The sequence below is a fragment of the Eretmochelys imbricata genome, chromosome 9 (assembly GCF_965152235.1).
Source record: "Eretmochelys imbricata isolate rEreImb1 chromosome 9, rEreImb1.hap1, whole genome shotgun sequence".
Lineage (NCBI taxonomy): Eukaryota > Metazoa > Chordata > Testudines > Cheloniidae > Eretmochelys > Eretmochelys imbricata.
In genome coordinates this window covers 22,141,261-22,160,140 of record NC_135580.1, presented here as the reverse complement: position 1 = coordinate 22,160,140, position 18,880 = coordinate 22,141,261, and the positions used below count along the sequence as shown (strand labels likewise).

At 42.3% G+C, this 18,880-nt stretch overlaps 1 protein-coding gene across 3 annotated transcripts in view; it reads right to left on the bottom strand.

The window, feature by feature from the left end:
• The window catches only part of IFT80 (intraflagellar transport 80), a 149,597-nt gene that overhangs the window by 87,826 nt on the left and 42,891 nt on the right, over positions 1-18,880 (bottom strand). For all 3 annotated transcript variants that reach the window (XM_077826670.1, XM_077826668.1, XM_077826669.1), the window contains exon 5: positions 18,001-18,069. In XM_077826670.1, the coding sequence (XP_077682796.1) occupies positions 18,001-18,069 (69 nt within the window). The remainder of the gene's footprint in view (positions 1-18,000; positions 18,070-18,880) is intronic.

Below are 18,880 nucleotides of genomic sequence, written 5' to 3'. Positions count from 1 at the left end.
AGCTCTAGTACTGGCCATTTTTGGAGTCAGGAAACTGGACTAGGTGGACCGCTGGTCCAAACCATTATTGCAGTTCTTATGATAAACTAAAAGATAAAGTTTAACACAATGACCATAATATAATTACTTAATGTTTTAATTGGCATAAGATCCTAAGAAATTCCCAATCAAGTCTGTGGGAACAGAGTCAACTTTCCGTAAATTTAGAATATTCTATCAGAGCCTGATCCTGTAAAGTGGACGCTGAAGGGGATGCCATGCCTTGCAGGATCTAGCCCTAGATCAAACACAAACTGAAAGCAGAAGTAAAAGAAAGGTAAGATCGTCATTCACTGGTGCCCAATTCTACCCTCAGACATATATGCAACTCTCAGCAAAGTCAATGGAAGTTCAACGTGCATATCTCGGAGCAGAATTTGGCTCTTGCTTTGCAAGCTTTACAACACTGAAAGTTATTTGACTTGAAAACGTACAACCATGAAAAAGTGTTATCTGGCATTTTTGCATGTTATCAATTGAGAAATAGGGAATAGCATATATTGCAAAACAATTTATAAAAATAGATGTCAAAAGGATTGTTGGCTTATCTTACTTTTTACACTGTAAATGTGAAAAACACATCATATTTGAGCTATGAACTTCCTTAAAACAACAGAAATACATTTTTTTGTCTCCACTCCTGTGGTTAAAAATGCCTTCGACAGGTTGAAAGGATTTAGATAATTTGTTTTAGAGAGAGATAAGGGTCTGACATTTAACCCAAACCCAGGTGCATGTGGTTTCTTAAAAAATGTCAAAAGGTCACATGATATCAATGTACAAAGTCTGAAAAACAAAACTTAGTTGTGTGTCTTAACTGAAATAGACTACAAATGCAAGAAATTTCAAATACAAAATTGGCAACATTTTATAGTCATTAGAGAGGGAAATATTTTAAGAAATAGATATAAAAATAAATATTCTGCAGCTTGTCACACTAGCACTTCTAAACTATATTGCTTTAAAGTAAGTTTAAAAATATCTGGAAGGCTGTATCAGCGTTCAAAGCTTAGTTTATCAAGCCAAACTCAAAAGTAGGTCTGTCTGTATGGCCCCAATTCAGCAAAGTACTTCAGCATGTGAGTAGCCTGACTTCACTAGGCCTGCCTCCTTGGGGTAACCTAGGCATGTGGTTAAGTACTTTGCTGAACCAGGGCCTTTAAGAGTTTAACAGTGCAAATCAGCCAACCTGTAAAAGAGTACACTAGAACATATGTTAAAACATTTTATTACTGTTGTTACGTATTAAACTTTTGTCTTTTTTTTATGTGTGATAACTTGCATGAAAATAAAGGCAAACCATGGCTCTGTCATTAAGTTACACCATGTTTGTATACGTCTCCTTTCTAGAGTGTGGTTAATCTGTAGAAACATTCCAATTTCAGGAGGGGTGGGAGAAACGCCTATGTTAGAACAGGGATGAAGAACATTCAAAAGTGAAAAAGGATCTAGGTAACAAGAGTTGGTTATCTGCATTCTCTTCTCTGAAACACAGAAAGAAACTGATGTATAATGCAAAGCTATCTGTAATCAGCCCTTATGGAGTTCTGCTCTCCAACTACACTTTAAAAATGTCTGAAACTCCTAGGCAGTAATATAATAATTTTGGTATTTCCTTGAGGAGTAGTTAAACAGGTCTTTTCCTAAACAAAGGAAACTTCAATTTATGTATAAAAAGTAAACAGGTTCCATGAGACAGCAAGGAGACAAGGCAAATCTGCATTTCAGCATACACAGGGGAAAAGAAAGAGCACGGGACCACTTTCACTTCCAGACTCCATGTCACCTTCCTTACGGTTTGAATAAACTTTGCTTTGAGGAGTCATCATAAAAAAAACCCCATTTCAAAGGGTGAGTGCCCTATGAAAGTGAGGGGCAAAATACCCTAAGTTCTCTCTCTCCCTATCTCTTTCACCTAATAAGACAAAGGAAGCAGCCTTTTGAGAGGGATACTGGCATAAAAATTTGGTTGCTGGGAACCTGTGGTAAGGATTTTACCTTCAACCAAGTCTAGTTTGTTAACTTTTAGCTAAAAGAAAGCATTTAATCTTTATTTCTCTTGTAACCATTTCTGACTTTAATACCTTGTACTTGTACTCACTTAAAATCTCTCTCTTTGTAGTTAAATACCCTTGTTTTATTTTTTAATAAAAACTAATCTAGTGTTGTGTTTAAACTGAATGGTGTTTGATAACTCCAATTAAAGTAGCAAACTGTTCTATATTTATGGGGGCAACAGACCTATAATACCTGAAGTGTCCAGGGTTGAACAGTGCAGAACATACTTTTTAAGGAAAATTCGGGACTGGGAGTGTGTTGGAATCTCCCTGCAAGTAGTAACCAAGGGTTCTGGAAGTCAGAGTGTGACTGGTGTGTTGCTCATTGGCTGCTGGGGTCAGAGTTGCTGGACCAGGACTGCAGGTATACATAGACACTCAGGGTGTACCCCCCATGCTAGTAGGCTGTTGGTGAGCAGGCCAGGTTGGGAGCTGCAACAGCAAAACATTGTGAGGTATCCAGGGTTATGGGGCAGGTGGTGACACAACCTCTCACTGGTCTGGACTGCACCCCGGAATGTGACAGTGAGTAAAGAGAGTAGCCATCCGCTGGAGGGTGTCACATGCTGACTGCCCAGAGGTGAATCTATATTGAGCTAAGGGAAAGATCCTGTCATCTTGAGGGCAAGGGGGTAATCCAAAATATCAGGAATACCCCTTGTCTCAGGAGACATATGGTGCTGCTGGTCCCAGACAGAGAAACACTTCCACTTGCCAATGTTACCAGAAAATGTTAAGTCCTTTCTGCTGTTAGTGAGAATGGGATACGCTTTCAGAATGGGAACATTCTAGGTCCGATGCCCATCTAAATACCAACCTGTGAGGTGAAGAACTTCAAAACTGGGATGTCTGACCCTGAGGTTCTCTTGAGTCATAGGTCCAGGAAGGGATGAATGCTGATGAGCGACTGGGTTGACAGATGTAGGTGACCCAAGAACGAGAAATGCCTGGGCCATTTGGGCATGATGAGCTCTGTTCTGACTAATCTTCTGCAGTATTCGAGGAAGCAGTGGGATAGAAGTCAAATAGTCTGTCCAAGGAAATGTGACACTTCTGAGTCTGAGCCCGCCAAAGCCTCTGAACCCAAGCCGGCTTAAACCCAATAGGTCATCCCTGAGCCAGAGAGTGTGATGGATCATCAGAGACTATTACCTGCAGGTCTTGTGATATGCCATAGGTCATTTCACCAGGGTTCAGCCAATCCACAGGTGATCCCAAGGTAGGAACATAGGCTCCAAAAGGAAGCACTCTCTCCTGTCTGCTCAGCATCACTCCCGAGTCAAGAACACTCCCACTGCCAGTAGTTTCAACAGACTGCCCTTGCTCCTACTCCTGCCAGCGCTTGCTTCAGCTTCTGCTGTAGTCTTTGCCTGTTTTCACGCTATCCTGCCCCTACTCCAACCTGCACCTGCTCCTGCCTCAGCCGAGCAGACAGCAACTCTGACAGGGAGAAAGAGAGCATTGCCTCTGGAGAACTGGGCCTGAGTTCCCTGGAATAGTATGTGCTGCACTTCCCGTTTGTCTGGGAGGCAGACAGGTCACAGGTAGGGGGTCCCCACTGAGATGCTGTTCACCACTGAGCTATGGAAATCCCACTCATGATCAGTGGCAAAGTGCCTGCTGAGATTGGCTGCCAGTGAATTCTGGGTTCCTGGGAGGTATATTGCCAATAGGGTAATGTGGTGCTTGATATACCAGTTGCATAAATGGGGGAATGGATCTTCCTCCTACCTGTTTGTTTACGTAGAATATGCTTGTCATATTGTCTGACATTATGAGAACGTGGTGAGACTGGATTAATAGTAAGAATGCCCTGCATGATTCTTGGACTGTTCGGAGGTCTAGAGGTTTATTGCATCCTGATTTCCCAGGGTGTGCAAGTGTCCAGTGCTGTTTGACCGTCCACGTAAGCCCCCCAACCTACCAAAGAGGCATCTGCAATTAGTATTCTGTTGGGTGTGGGGCATAGAAAAGGAGCATGCAACCACGCTTGTGCAAGATTTTTCGACCAAGTCAGAGAGACCCTTGTCTTGGTGCGTATTATCAATACAGTATTCATGCTGTGTTTGCTCAATGTATATTCTGTTCAAAGCCAAGCATGCAGAAACCACATCCCAGACAGACATCAGAAGTGGAGTCTGGTGAACAGTGTTACATAAATACATGATGCCATGTGACCCATGAGAGTAAGGCAAATCTGGACCAACGCCTGACAGTTGTGCATAACCTGATATATCAGGATGCCCATGGCTGGAATCTGTCCACAGTGAGATATGTCCTTGCTCTGATTGAGTCTAAAGTCACTTTTATTAGATCTATAGTCTCGGTTGGAGCCAGAGAAGACTTTTCCATGTTCACAGAGATTCCCAGGGATGCCTGTAGATGGAGTAGCAATGGAATACTTGTTATGACTTCTGGACATATCTTGCCTGTGAGAAGCCAGTCATCTAGATATTTGAATATTGATGTCAAAGTATGAGTCTTTCATACTGAGAACTGTGAACTATATGTCTTTTTCTAGGAATGGTATTATCGATGACAACATAACCATGTGGAATTTTAACTTGCAATTAAAGACACTGAGTTACCACAGGCCAAGAATGGGTCTCCATTCTCCTGTTGTTTTGGGGACTAGAAAATATTTGGAATAAATCCTTTTACTTAAGGCTGAAGCAGTACCCACTCTATTGCTCCCCATTGGCGGAGGGATTCTACCTCCTGAAGGAGGATCTCCTTGTGAGACTAGTTCCTAAAGAGACATGGGGAAAGAGGTTTTGTAGGAGATGGGGAGAGAAACTCTAAGGCATAGCTGGAATGGATTATATTCAGTACCCATATGTCTGTTTTTGCTCTCCAGTTGTGGGACATTTGTGCTCGACGTTCTCCAAAGCAGACCTTGGAACCAGGTGGAGACAGCATCAACACTGGTTCACAACTTACAAGCATCCGGGGAGTGGGATGGGAAGCTGGGTACCTGCAGTACAGATGGTTGGAGCAATCCATCTCAGTTTTTGCACCTTCTGCCATTTGTGAGGTGGCTTGTAAGACTGCTGGTGGTAGAAGAACTGTGGTAAAGACCTCAACTTGTAAGATTGCTCATGATTTTTCCTCTTCAGGGTTAGGAGTGGAGGGTTGCCCTGGAGTGTTTTACTGAATGCAAAGACTCCTTTGTCTTCTGGTTGAAAAGATTAATTTTATCAGAGGGCAAGTCCTCCATGGTGTTTTGTACTTCCTTGGATAACCTCAAAGAGCATACCCAAGTTTCCCAGTGCATCACTATAGCAGTTGTCATGGATCTTGATGCAGTATTGGCAGTGTCAACTGCTGCTTGTAACAAGTTCTTGCCACGAATCTGTCCTTGTCAATAGGGGCTTGAAATTGAACCCTATCCTCCTAGGAAACTTGCCTTAATAGTCCAGGAACTTAGAATAATAAAAACTCACATTTTGCCAGCTTGGCTTGATAGTTGGAAATTCTAAAATAAAGGCTGGTAGAACTAAACACCTTTCTTCTCATAAGAGCTAACCCTTTGGCTCTAAGTCCCAGGCCAGGGAAATTGGAGGATTCACCAGGGTGGGAATTATAACTAACCACTATCTAAACTTATTATACTACTAACAATATCAACTAATTATATGAAAACTTGGGAAATATCAATAGGAAAAAAGTCAAAAAGAGGGTCAGTTCTGGACACTGGAGTCTGACTCACGACAGGCAACTGTATGAAAGAACTGGAGAGGCATCAGTCCACACTACCCCTTTTGCCCTTGGCATAAAACACAAGGAGAGCAAGAGCACATGCGTGGACCAACAGATGCTACTTGCTAGAATTCTCTGATCTCAGGCACATGGAACACTTGTGTACTTACAGAGGAATACACACAGAGATCAGCATTCAAAAAAGAACAGTTACTTACCCTATAGTAACAGAGATTCTTTAACATATGTTGCCTAAAGATTCCACTCTCAGTGCAGATGCACCCCACGTACATAGATTAGATTGGATTTTTTTTTAATAGCAGTGTCTGCTGTGGCCGTGCCTACACTCTGTACACCCTCTCACTTCCCATAGCAGGAAGTATAATGGGCAAGGTAGCACCAAACCACACTCACTTCCTTCACTAGTAAGAATCCCAGGAGCAGGAATCCAAACGCCATGGACAGAGGGTGGGACTGAGTTGTGTTGTCAACACACATTCTCAAAGAGCTACAGTTACTAGGGTAAGCAACACTTCTTTCTTCTTCAAGTGAATGTCCACAGAGATTCTACTCATGGTGACTGACAAACAGTTATCCCAGTGTCAGAAGTTGAATATGTGGAGGCCTACTTGAAGAGTGACTCCAGGACTGCCCTACCAAAGTTCACATCCAATCTGAAAGCCTGCATCAGGAAATAATGGAATCTGTGAACCAAACTCCACATTGCTGCTCTGTATATTTCTGGTATGGGGACATTCATCAGACAGGACACGGAGACTGCCAGGGTAGAGGTGGAGTGAGTCCTAACTTGCCCGGGGGGGGGGTCTTTCCTGGGGTATAATAAAAGCCTTAATACAGCAAAAGGCCCATTTAGATATTCTCTCAGACAGTGGTTTTCAAACTTTGCATTGGTGACCCCATTCACACAGGAAGCCTCAGAGTGTGACCCCCTTTTACAAATTTAAACTGTGGGGGGGTAATTTAATTTAATGGGAGCTTGGGGCTGCCAACCACACAGAGCTGATAGCTCCTGACCCCCATGTAACCATCTTGCAACCCCCAGTTTGAGAACCCCTACTCTAGGAAGATATTGGTTAACCGTAACCCTTTCAGCAAATTCCACAAAGCATCTACATTTGTATCTGAATGGTTTGGTTCTGTCAAAATAAAAAGATAGTGTTCTCACAACATTCAACATGTGGTGTTTTTCACTCAGAGAGGGATGTAGTTTCAGGAAGAAAACTGGGAGGTGAATAGATTGGTTGATGTGAAATCCAAGACCACCTGAGAACCTTCAGGTGCGGCCTGGATTCTGTCTTTGTGGAACTGTGTATATGGTGGGTCTGCCCTGAAAGTCTGAATCTCCCCTATCCATCTAGCAGACATGATAACCACCAGGAAGGCAGTTTTCACTGGAAGGTGGTAGAAAAAGCACGTAGCCAGAGGCTCAAATGGGAACCCATCAGTCCTGTCAGCATCAAGGTGTGGTCCCATGATGGATAAATCTCTGGAATGGATGGAAACATATTAATGAGCCCTTTGAGAAATCACACCACCATTGGGTGCAAGGAAACAATGTATCCCTAACAGGGGGTAACCAGTAGATACTGTTGCTAGATGCATCCAAATCAAAATAAGAATCCAGTTTGTTTAAAGGGAGTAAATATTCTAACATAGCATGTTACTGGTGAAAGTTGATGTTACATTGCCCAGAAGAGAATCTCTTCAATTTGATCTATATGTTAACCTGGTTCAGGATTTCCTGCTGTGAATGAGAACGTCCTGCTTGCAGGAGAGCAGCTTCCCTCTCTAGGAGTCATCCTGCCAACATCCCAGGTGGTCAGGTGCAGGGACATCATATCCAGAAAAAGGATGTGCCCACTGTTTTGTGAGATCAAGTCTGATAAGATTAGTTAGGTGACAGACCATTCAACTGAAAGGTTCATTAGCTCAGAGAACCAAAACTGCTTGGCCTATGCTGAAGGCAGGGTGGATAAAAAAAATCACTGATTTTAAAAAAAGAATTTTTACAATGTAAATTAAATACAGATGTTTTTTGTTTGTTTGTTTGTTTGTTTTACAGATAAACCTATTTGAAATTGAAAATCTATGTTGAGGCCTAAATTTATTATAATCTATTAAAATAATCTAAATTAAATACACAAAATAAAACATAGCAGTACGTTTCCTGCCAAATTTTCCAGAAAGTCAACCCCATGAACTGGTGGAAGTCACTGGCTAAAGACCTGGAATCAGAGTTGGTTGAAGTGCTAAACATTATCAAAATGTTTTGACTTTAAAACTAAGGATGTATTATCTGGAATTAGTGAATTGAACTGGTTGTTGCTGGTCACCATGTCCTGCAAGGTTTTAGACTAGTAGATCTCAACCGCACGCCTAGTTTCTACAGCTTTTGACAGCAGTAGCCTTTCTGTAGGTGCAAAAAGAATTTTTTTTTTTTTTTTTTACAGTCTATTCAACTAGATCATTTCACTGACTAGTTCACTCAAAGTTAAGAAACCAATCTGGTGCTAAAAAGCAGGAAAGCTTATTTTCCACGACCAATCTAGGAGTAAAAACAAGGTGCGAGAGTATGAGATCTACTAGTCTAAAACCATAGGTGACACATGGTGGAGGGAGATATCGGGGTCAAGCGTCCACCCCCCAGATTTCTGCTTGGCCTGCCTGGTGGGATGGGAGGTGCTCCCTTCTCCTGCTTCACCTGGGGCCCAGCATGCTCAGCCCCTCTTCCTCGCAGCCAGGCCTGGGTGGGGAGCGGAACCAGCCACTTCTCACGCCGGCCGCCCTGGGTCGCTGCTCTGTACAGCACAGCAGTTGCCTGACATAGATTGAGAGAGCCTTGCTGGCTCTCTTAATGTATCTCAGGCAGCTGCTGAGATGTGTCCTCCCCTTCAGATTGTGACCCACACAGTATCGGGAGGCACGAGTCATCTATGTATAAAACCTTGAAGGATATGGTGACCAGAAACATCAGTTAAAATCACTAACCACAGATAATATGTCCTTAGTTTTAAAAGCAAAACATTTTGATAATGTTTTTCTTATGTATCCAGCACACTTAAGGTAACTTTACTCAATAAAAACATAATACAATGAAGTTTTTGTATATTTTTAATTGAATTTGAATTTCCATCCAAATACAGCTTGACACAAATTGCAAGCAAAAATTTAATCATCATCTAGTAATAAGTTAAGCTACATAATTGCTTAAATAAATGCACATGGATATAGAGTGATCTCCTGGTTAGTAAAAAGGACCACATTTAGTGTAATGGTTATATTTAGCTGCAAAACAACTATTTTAATAGTTATGACCCAATGAGCACCAACTTATCTTTAGGGAAACAACTAAAAAGTACAAATGCAAAAGGTCATTAAAATCTATGATTTAAATAAAGGTTTCATACTTCCTGATTTAAATCATGAATAAAATTGGTGATTATATAATTTTTTATTTAAATCAACCGATCCTGACTAGTGGCAGCACAATAACTCATCTAGCATCTTCTCTTAGTTTCCTCAGAGCTGTGGGTATTTTGGGGATGCAAGGAAAAGTTAGAGGTCCGTGGGAACAGAAAATAATCTTATATGAAGCCTTAGCTTGCACTTTCTTTGGAACAATACATTTGGCAGTAAGAATCCTTGAGAACAGGTCCACCTGTGGAAAACACCATCTCCGAAGTCCTCCTGGATGTCTTCTGGTCTCGAGAGACTACTTGTGGTTCCCAGGCCTCTACTAACACAGTCTGCCAGTGTGTTCTAGAGGCTCCGGAGATGCAGACCCACTGATGTAATGTGATGTTCAATGTACTAGTCCAAAGGTCTCCAGAGGGGAGGATCTAGTACTTTTGCCACTTGATGGAGAGCACCACAGTGTATTGTCCATGAAGACATGAATCATCAGGCCTTTGAGTAGGGTGGGAAGGCCTTGTATAAGAATCTGATAACCTTGAGTTTCAAGACATTTATGTGGAGGGTGGTCTCCTGAGACAACCATCTCTCCAGAATCTTCAGCCATGCCACACAAGTCCCCCAAACCTTGAATGAAAGAGTCCATGGCAAGTATCTTGGTTGGCTGTGCCAGTGAGAAGGACATTCCTTTGTATACTTGGGTTGGATCAGTCCATCAGTTTAAGGAGGAGAGAACTCTGTGAGGTCGGTAACCAGTGGTCCATGGTGTATCTTTTTGGCAGATATATAGATCTCAACAACCCTTGCAGAAGGCATAAGTGAAGTCATGTGACAAGTCCTCATCTGTGTGCTGAGGTGAGACCATAATTGATTGATTAATTCTATTGTAGTAAGAAACCTATTGATGGGGATACGCTCATGCTGACTTTGAATTGAACAATGCCCCTATGAATTCTATTCTCTAGATTGGGCTCAGAGTTAACTTCTTCTGGTTGACCCAAAAGACCAAGTTGGTGAAGAGTTCCATTGTCTTTTACGGCGAATCTGTCACATGCTGATGAGACTTCTCTAGCACCAGCGTGCCATTTTGGTAGGGGTATACCTGGATCCCTTGTTGTCTAAGATGTTCTGCTACCAGAGCTAGGACCTCGGTGTATACTCACAGCGCCATGGAGTGGCCAAAAGATAAGACCCTGTATTGATAATGGGAGGCTTCTACCAAGGATTGTAAGTACTTCCTGTGCACTGGGTATATGGAGATGCAGAAGTAGGCATCTTAGAGGTCAAGAGCCACTACCCTGTCCATGGAGTCAAGAGCAGGGATTATGGAGGCAAGGGTGATCATGTGGAATCTGAAGAGATAAACAAAGGCATTGAGGTTAAAAAGATCAAGGAGGGATATCTATCCCCTTTTCTTCTTTGGGATGAAAAAGGTACCAATGGATTCAGAGGGACTTTGAACTAACACATGTATCAACATCAGGGGGCAGGTGTGAAACAGAGGCCCACTGGTGCCAACTGCCAAAGAGGTCACTGTTCTGTGTCAGCAACACCTATCAGGCCTGACAAACTCACTACACATAACACGTGGCTTTCATAGTATTTACCTATAAAATAGGTCTGAGGTATCAAATGAAAGCTCATATCATATTGGTCATCATAAGCATTGCAAGATGTATGTAAGGTCAATGTGTAAGGAGTTATATATACTTTCCAAAAATGTTTTAAACTGTGTCAACAGGAAGGGTTGGCAAGCTGCTTTTACCAAAGGGACATGGAATCTCCAGCCTCAATTCATATGTAGATGAAGCATTGTAAAACAAACACAAAGTAGGCCCTATTTACATGTGAAAGTTAAGAGGAGAAACAGGTGGACAGGGTGGATGTGAAACAAATAGGAGTATGGGGAGACACTTTGGTTCCAACACTTCAGGAAGAAAAGCACAGGGAGTCATCCTGAGTCTGGGGGACAAAACCAGTAGACTTTGGGGAATAAGAAGATGGCACAAAGACCCCTCATTTATCCTGTACTTGAGGGGGCAACCAGGCAGTGAAAACAGTATCTCAACCAATTGCAGTTTAAATGCTGCAAGAAAGGGCTTAGGTGAGAAATTGCTTTAGACAAGGTAAGCCTGTTAAACTTAAGTGTTAGTCGAGAAGCAGCATGTTATACTTCTGTTTTATTTGTGACCTGTTCTTATTACTCTCAGCTCACTATCTCTTAAATCTTTACTTTTGTTAATAAACTTATATTTGTTTTTACTACAAATAGATTACAGTGCTGTGTTATATTATATACAGTGATAGGGGCTGGACACTTAAGGGGGGGCACTTTCAGAGTGGCTCAGGAGCTGGGTGCACCTATTGTTAACTTGCAAGGGAAAGTAGGGGCACGCAAACTTCTGAGGAGAGTGCTTGAGTGGCTAAAGGGCTGACCGTGTCGGGGAGCTGACATCCAGCTACCACAAGAAAGATTTCCTCCCGCTGGAGGAAGGGGAGTAACAAAGTGACTCACAGTCCAGGGCACCTTGAGAAATGGTTACAAATGGGGAAAGAATTGGTTGCCTCTAAACTTCTGAGGTACCTCCTCCAACACTTCCAGTTGTATTGGGGAGTCTATTTCTTGTTTTATTAGATTGTCACGGGAGGGGTCCCTGAAGAGGGTTATGGATGGAGGGAAAGGGATAGAAACAGCCTCAAACTGTATACAATAATCTCCCTTTATGATTGTCAAGGTTTCTTCCCCACTCTGAACTCTAGGGTACAGATGTGGGGACCTGCATGAAAACCTCCTAAGCTTATTTTTACCAGCTTCGGTTAAAACTTCCCCAAGGTACCAACTATTTTCCTTTTTCCCTTGGACCTTATTGCTGCCACCACCAAGCATCTAACAGATATATAACAGGGAAAGAGCCCGCTTTCAAATGTCTTTCCCCTCAAAATCCTCCCCAAACCCTACACCCCCTTTCCTGGGGAAGGCTGGATAAAAATCCTCACCAATTTGCATAGGTGAACACAGACCCAAACCCTTGGATCTTAAGAACAATGAAAAAGCAATCAGGTTCTCAAAAGAAGAATTTTAATAGAAGAAAAAGTAAAAGAATCACCTCTGTAAAATCAGGATGGTAAATACCTTACAGGGTAAGTAGATTCAAAACATAGAGAATCCCTCTAGGCAAAACCTTAAGTCACAAAAAGACACAAAAACGGGAATATCCATTCCATTCAGCACAGCTTATTTTCTCAGCCATTTAAACAAACAGAATCTAATGCATATCTAGCTAGATTACTTACTAAGTTCTAAGACTCCATTCCTTTCTGTTCCCGGCAAAAGCATCACACAGACAGAGAGAGACTTTGTTTCTCCCCCCCTCCAGCTTTTTAAAGTATCTTGTCTCCTCATTGGTCATTTTCGTCAAGTACCAGCGAGGTTATCCTAGCTTCTTAACCCTTTACAGGTGAAAGGGTTTTTCCTCTGGCCAGGAGGGATTTTAAATGTGTTTACCTTATCCTTTATATTTATAACAATGATCTTGAGGACCACCAGTCCAAGGTTACTCCGACCAGGCATCCCAGAAATGGGAGAGATGATTGCCAAAGGGAGAGAGTAATGGAAGAAGAGGTTGGTTCTATAAGACTCACAAATTGTGTTTCAAAATTGGTGTTGCCCCAGAGTCCAGGATGGAGAGGCAGTCAAGAAGAAAGCTGAGGCTTGTCTGCATTGGAAATGCTGTGTCTTTCTTGGGGGCTTCAAGACATGCTGCTGTGGATAGTGTTGAGTCTAGTGCCTACACCAATAATGTTGTTACTATTGTCTCAGGAATTTCCTCTTGGGAGCCACGACAGACAGGCCCAGAGATTTCAGTGCAGCCCTCAAGACATTGTTGGTGCTTCTGTTAAAGAGTTTACCCTCAAAGGGCAGTTCTTTTATAGTGGCCTGGCTTCACATGTGATCCCTGAAGCCTGAATTAGTAGAATCTCTGCATAGTCAGTGCAGTGGCCATTGATCTGGACACCATATTGGACATGTCAAGAGCCATTTGGAATTGCGACTAGCAGGGACCATGGGGATTTTTCACTTTTCTTTTCAACATGGGGCGCTGATTGCCTGCTGATACCATCTAACCCAAATCATTCTCACACCTAATCAGCTCCCTGCCATTGCAGGGGCCTCAGGCACTGGTGTCACCTGTTTTCTGCCTGTGGTACAAAACAATTTAAAGGTCCTAAAGACTGAAATGCTTTAGTCTAACCCAAGTTATTGAGCTCAATATAGGGGTAACTGGGTGAAATTTAAAGGTCTGCGATATGCAGGTGGTCAGACTAGATGATCAGATCATGGTTTCTGGCCTTAAACTCTATGGAAGTATGAAACAACATTTTCTATGAATTTAGTTTCAAGATTCAGAATGGTGCCCACCTGCACCAACTGTGAATTTAGTCCAACATGTGAGCATCACTATAGGTATCAATGCACTGGGAAACCAGGAGAGAGAAAAAGCATGCATGGAAAATCAATATATGAGGATGGATTGACAGGTGAACAGTAGAGCAAACATTTCTGTTACAACAAGAGTGTCACCATGAAAAAGATGGTTACTTACCTGCATCATCACTTCTTGTTCTTTGAGGTGTGGGTGCAGACATGTATTCCACTCAGGGGTGCATGCGCCCAATGTGTCAAAGTCAGAGAATTTGGCTTAGTAGTACCCATGGAGGTGGTGCTCGTGCTCCCCTCCCATAGCCCCTCCCATGGCTACACAAGGGCCGAACTGCCCTGTCCCCCTTCAGTTCTTTCCCACCAAAATCACTGGCTGAAGACTCTGATGCAGAGTGTCATGGCATACATGTCTGCACCAACATCTCAAAGAACAAGAACTGACGATGCAGGTAAGTAACAGTCTTTTCTTTTTCAAGTGGCTGCAGACAAGTATTCCACTCAGGTGACTCACAAACAGTTACAGCAAGAAGTGGGCTCAGAATCTATTTAAATAGTGATTTCAGGACTGCCTTCCCCAAGTTTGTATCTGATCTTGATGCCGGGGTGACAGTGTAATGTCTAGCAAAGGTATGCACAGAAGACCACATCACAGCCTTGCAGATATCCACAACTGAGACATCCTTAAGGAACGCATCCAATGTCACCTGAGCTCTCGGAAATGAGCCTGCAATCACTGTGGAGGCATCATATGAGCCCCTGCATTAGCAGTGGTAATGCAGGCAACTGTCCACCTGTGAATAGTCTGAATAGGGACTGGTTGTCCCTTCATCTGCTCAGCGTAGGACACAGAATCAAGGTGATGAATGAAATGGCTTAGGCCTTTCTAAATAAAATGTTTAGCATCAACTGATATCTAAGTTATGTAGATGCTGTTCTTCCACGCTTGAATGTGGTTTGGGAAAAATATAGATAAGTAAATAACCTGACAAAGGTGGAACCAAGATACCACTTTGGACAAAAATAATGGGCCTGGTCTTAAACCATCTTGTCCGTGAAGAACTGAGTGTACAGAGGATGTGCCATTAAGGCCTGCAACTCACTAACTCTTCTTGTGAATGTTATAGCCACAACGAAGGCCATCTTCTGTGAGAGGAGAGCCCATGAACATGTTGCTGTCAGCTCGAACAAAGGATCCATCAGTGCACCCAGGACTGTATTAAGGTCCCACAGTGGCACTCTTTTCTTCACCGGTGGAAAAAAATGGGTAATACTCTTAAAAAACCTCACCATCATAGGTTTTGAAAATACCAGCTTCCCTTGACTGGGAGGAAGGAAAGCTGAAATCACCACCAAGTGAACCTTCAGGGAGCTCACCTGCAATAAATAATCCAAAATGTTCTGAATCTGTGCTAATGTGAGCTGAATTTGCTTGGACGTTGCCCAAATAGAAAACCATGTGCACTTAGGCAAATAGGTTGGCTTTGTGGCTGGTTTTCTACTATTAAGCAGAACGTGTCTAACTGCTTCTGAGCATTGCCCCTCCTCTTTGTCTAGTCACGAAGCATCTATGCAGTAAGGTGCAGACTGCTCAAAGCCAGATGAACTACCTGGCTGTGATGTTGAGTGAGTGGGTTGGGGAGGTCGAGCCGATAGAGAGAGAAGGTCAGAAAATCAAAAGTGCCTCGACTATGCTGGTGCACTCAGAATCAGTCCGGTGTGATCCAATTTGAGCTTGAGGGATCAGAGGGGAAAAGCATGTATCATGTTCCCTTCACAATTCAGATGGAAGGTGTTGGTAAGAGACTCTGGGGTTAATCTTGCTCGAGAACAGAACTGATGACATTTCCTGTTGTCTTTTGTCACAAACAAGTCTATAGAAGGGTACCCCATTTCCAGAAAATGGACCTCAGTACATTGTTCTTCAGAGACCACCCGTGTTTGATTGAGGTGATCAGCCAGTTGGTTCTGAGAGCCTGACAAGTGAGCCACTGTGGGCATATCTTCCTCAATGGAGAGATGACAAAACTTTATTGCTTCCTGAAAAAGCGGGTTGGAGCAGGCACCCCCCTGCTTGTTCCTGTAATACATTGCAGTGGTACTGTGAAGGAGAATATGAATCACTGTCCCCCAGATGTGGTCCCAAAAAGCCAGAAGAGAAGGAGGGGCCATTTGACTAAAGCTAGACTCAGAAGGTTTCCTCCTCTGTGATTTGTGTCCCTTTCTAGGGAAATCTTGCTGCCTCATAGGGTAGGAGGACTGATGGAAATATTACTGAGGACAATATTGTTGTTTCTGTTGGTTCTCAAAATGCCATCTCTTTGTGGCCTGAGTATAAATCCCCAATGAGCAAAAGGTGGCGTGGGAGTCACTAAAAGACTCTGTCAGCTCGAACTGTGTCATTAATTGTCTCTGAAAACAGCAGGCGACCATGAAATGGCAAGCCTTCAATGCGTTGTTGGATCTCAGGAGCTACACTAGAGTTTTATAACCATGAGATTCTTCTAATTGTTACAGCTGAGGCCATGAGCCTAGACAAAGCATCCACTGTATCCAAGGCAGATGTAAGGATGTTTTGGCCACTGAACAGCCTTTCATATCAAAGTCCTTGACCTCCTCCCTTAAGGATTCTGGAAACTTGTCCAAAAATTGAACATAGCATCCCAGTTCACAAAATCCTATTTCAATAACAGAGCTTGCTGGTTTGAAATACACATCTGCAAGAAGTCAAATAGATCTTTCTCCCCATGAAATCTAACCTTTTAGATTCTTTCTTTAGGTGTAGATTTATATCTTCCCTGCCTCACTCGCTCATTTGCTACTGTCACAACCAGGGAATTTGGAGCCGAATGAGAGAAAAAATATTGGAAGCCCTGCATGGCACACAGTATATTTTGTCAGTGTGCTTTTCTGTGGGTGTTAATGAAGCCAGGGCATTCCATAGGGATTTAGCAGGCTCTAGTATTGCTTCATTTATAGGGAGTGAAACTCTCCAAGGAGGTGATGGCTGGAGGATATTCTACAATTTATTTGTGTTTTCCTATACAAACTGGGTCTGAACACCTAAGGCTGACACCATACATCTGAACAGATCCTGATATGACCTGAAATCTTCTGGTACCGGAGATGAGGACTGGAGTATTGCTGCATCATCCGTTGATGAGGAGGAAGATCTAGTTGGGACCAGTGGAATGTCTTGAGGAATAACATCTGACCAACCTAAAGATTCAGAATACCCTATTGCAGAGGAAGCCCCCTCTGTTGGTTGCTGCAGGACTGGTGATTCCAATGGGAATCCTACTGGAGGTACAGGTAATCTTGCCCTAGAGTGAGCAGATGACTGGGAATTTGTTGAGGGACTTCCCAGGGATTCCATAGAGGCCACTGCAGGTAAGGATATGGCATCGGCAGCCAGAAAGAATTAGGCCTTGGTCCCCTGTCTCTACTGCAGGAACGGTACTTTCCCGGTACCAACTATGATTCCTGCTGTGTCTCGATGACCTTCGAGAGCAAGAGCAAGATGGGGAAGATGCCTCTGAGCTCGACTGTGAGGATCTCTTCAAATAGCTTCATGGTGGCAGTGGGGCCACTCCCGATGGGACTACCATATGTCCAGTGTCATCCACGGCTCAACCCAGTGGTGCCTTCGGTACCAAAGGAACAGTTGACAGTACTGGTACATACCTTGACCATATACTGCGTCCTGAAAGAGGCATAGATACTGAAAACGAAGCTGGGTCCTGGCCCAGCAGATACAGAGAGTGTTATAGTGAGCAGTGGTGACGAAGATTCTATGCATGTCAATGATGCACTCGGTGAAAGAATATTAATGTTTTTCATTTGAGGACATGCAAATATTATTCAAGTTGCAAGTTTTCAATTCACTTAATTAAAGTAGATTTTATGTCAGAAAATATTAATATATTTTGATTTTTTTTAAATGACCAATTCTTAAAGATAAACATTTCAAACTTCATTCATTGACCTACTGTTATAATTTTATTTGACAACTTTTGTAGCTGATATATTCTCTGAAAAATGTTTTGGAACAGGATCCATATGCAAACCTAGAATCAGCACTTGCCAACCAAAAGCCTACAGTTTTCAGATGCGATAGGCTTTCAAAGAAGGCTTGCCTCTGAAAGAATACTACCTGATCTAACTTCTGCTGAAGTCAACAGAAAAATTCCCTTTGATTTTAATGGAAATTGAGTCAAGCCCTAATATCCTGATCTAAGCAACTACTGCCAGATTTAGGGAAAGGCACTAGAATATATTATATATAGCTAAAATTGAACATGTAAAATCAAGCTTTAAGGAAATCAATTAACTTACCTTGCTGTGCTAAAGTGGATCTTAGCATTCCACTTTTAGACCAGATTTTTATTTGTCCATCTTCACCAACTGTAAACAACAGAAAGTCATCCCGTTTCTTTCAAAATTCAAAAAAATTAATATATATGACAGTTATAAATTTAGGTACACTTAACGTTAATTCTATTTATTTATTCATTTATTTAAATTGCTAATTAGAAAGAATGTGTCTTATGGAAAACATACTTAAACTGCTTTTCTGCTGCTGTCATCACAGCTTCTCGTTCACCTAGAGTCCTGTGGTCATCTTGCCTGACACTGCTTCTGGGAAGGGAGAGTCAATAATTACCCAACTCTCCCCTCGCTCCACATCCCCTATTCATCATTACTGGTACTGCTCATTTGTTTACAGTTTAGTAACCCAGACCTGATATCCTTAAGTTGTGGTAGATAGAAAGACAGTAGTATCAGGCCTTAGAGGTTAAACTGGTGATTTATATTTGGTGAATGGTGAAATTTGAGGATAAAGTTTGTAGGAACTCTCAACTCTGAAAGCTTGATTTCCATAATTAAATTGCAAATTCCCAAAAATCTTAAAGTAGGGAGTCTGAGCCTTTTGGAGCATTTCCTCATTCAATGTGCACCTTCACTATATACATATTCACTATGAAGCAAAGTCTGTATACACACACTGCAGCCTACCTTCATGCCAAGTGTTACTTTAAAGTGCTATCATAATTAAAAATGTACAGCAGAGTTCTATTTGCAAAGTCTTCTAATTCAGATAGTTGAAAATAAATTATCACCAGAACACAAAGTCACTTCTCCTCCATGAGGTCTATTTATCTGCCAAATTTTGCTTTTCTACTTACAACAGATTTGGCGTTTGAACTATCCAGAA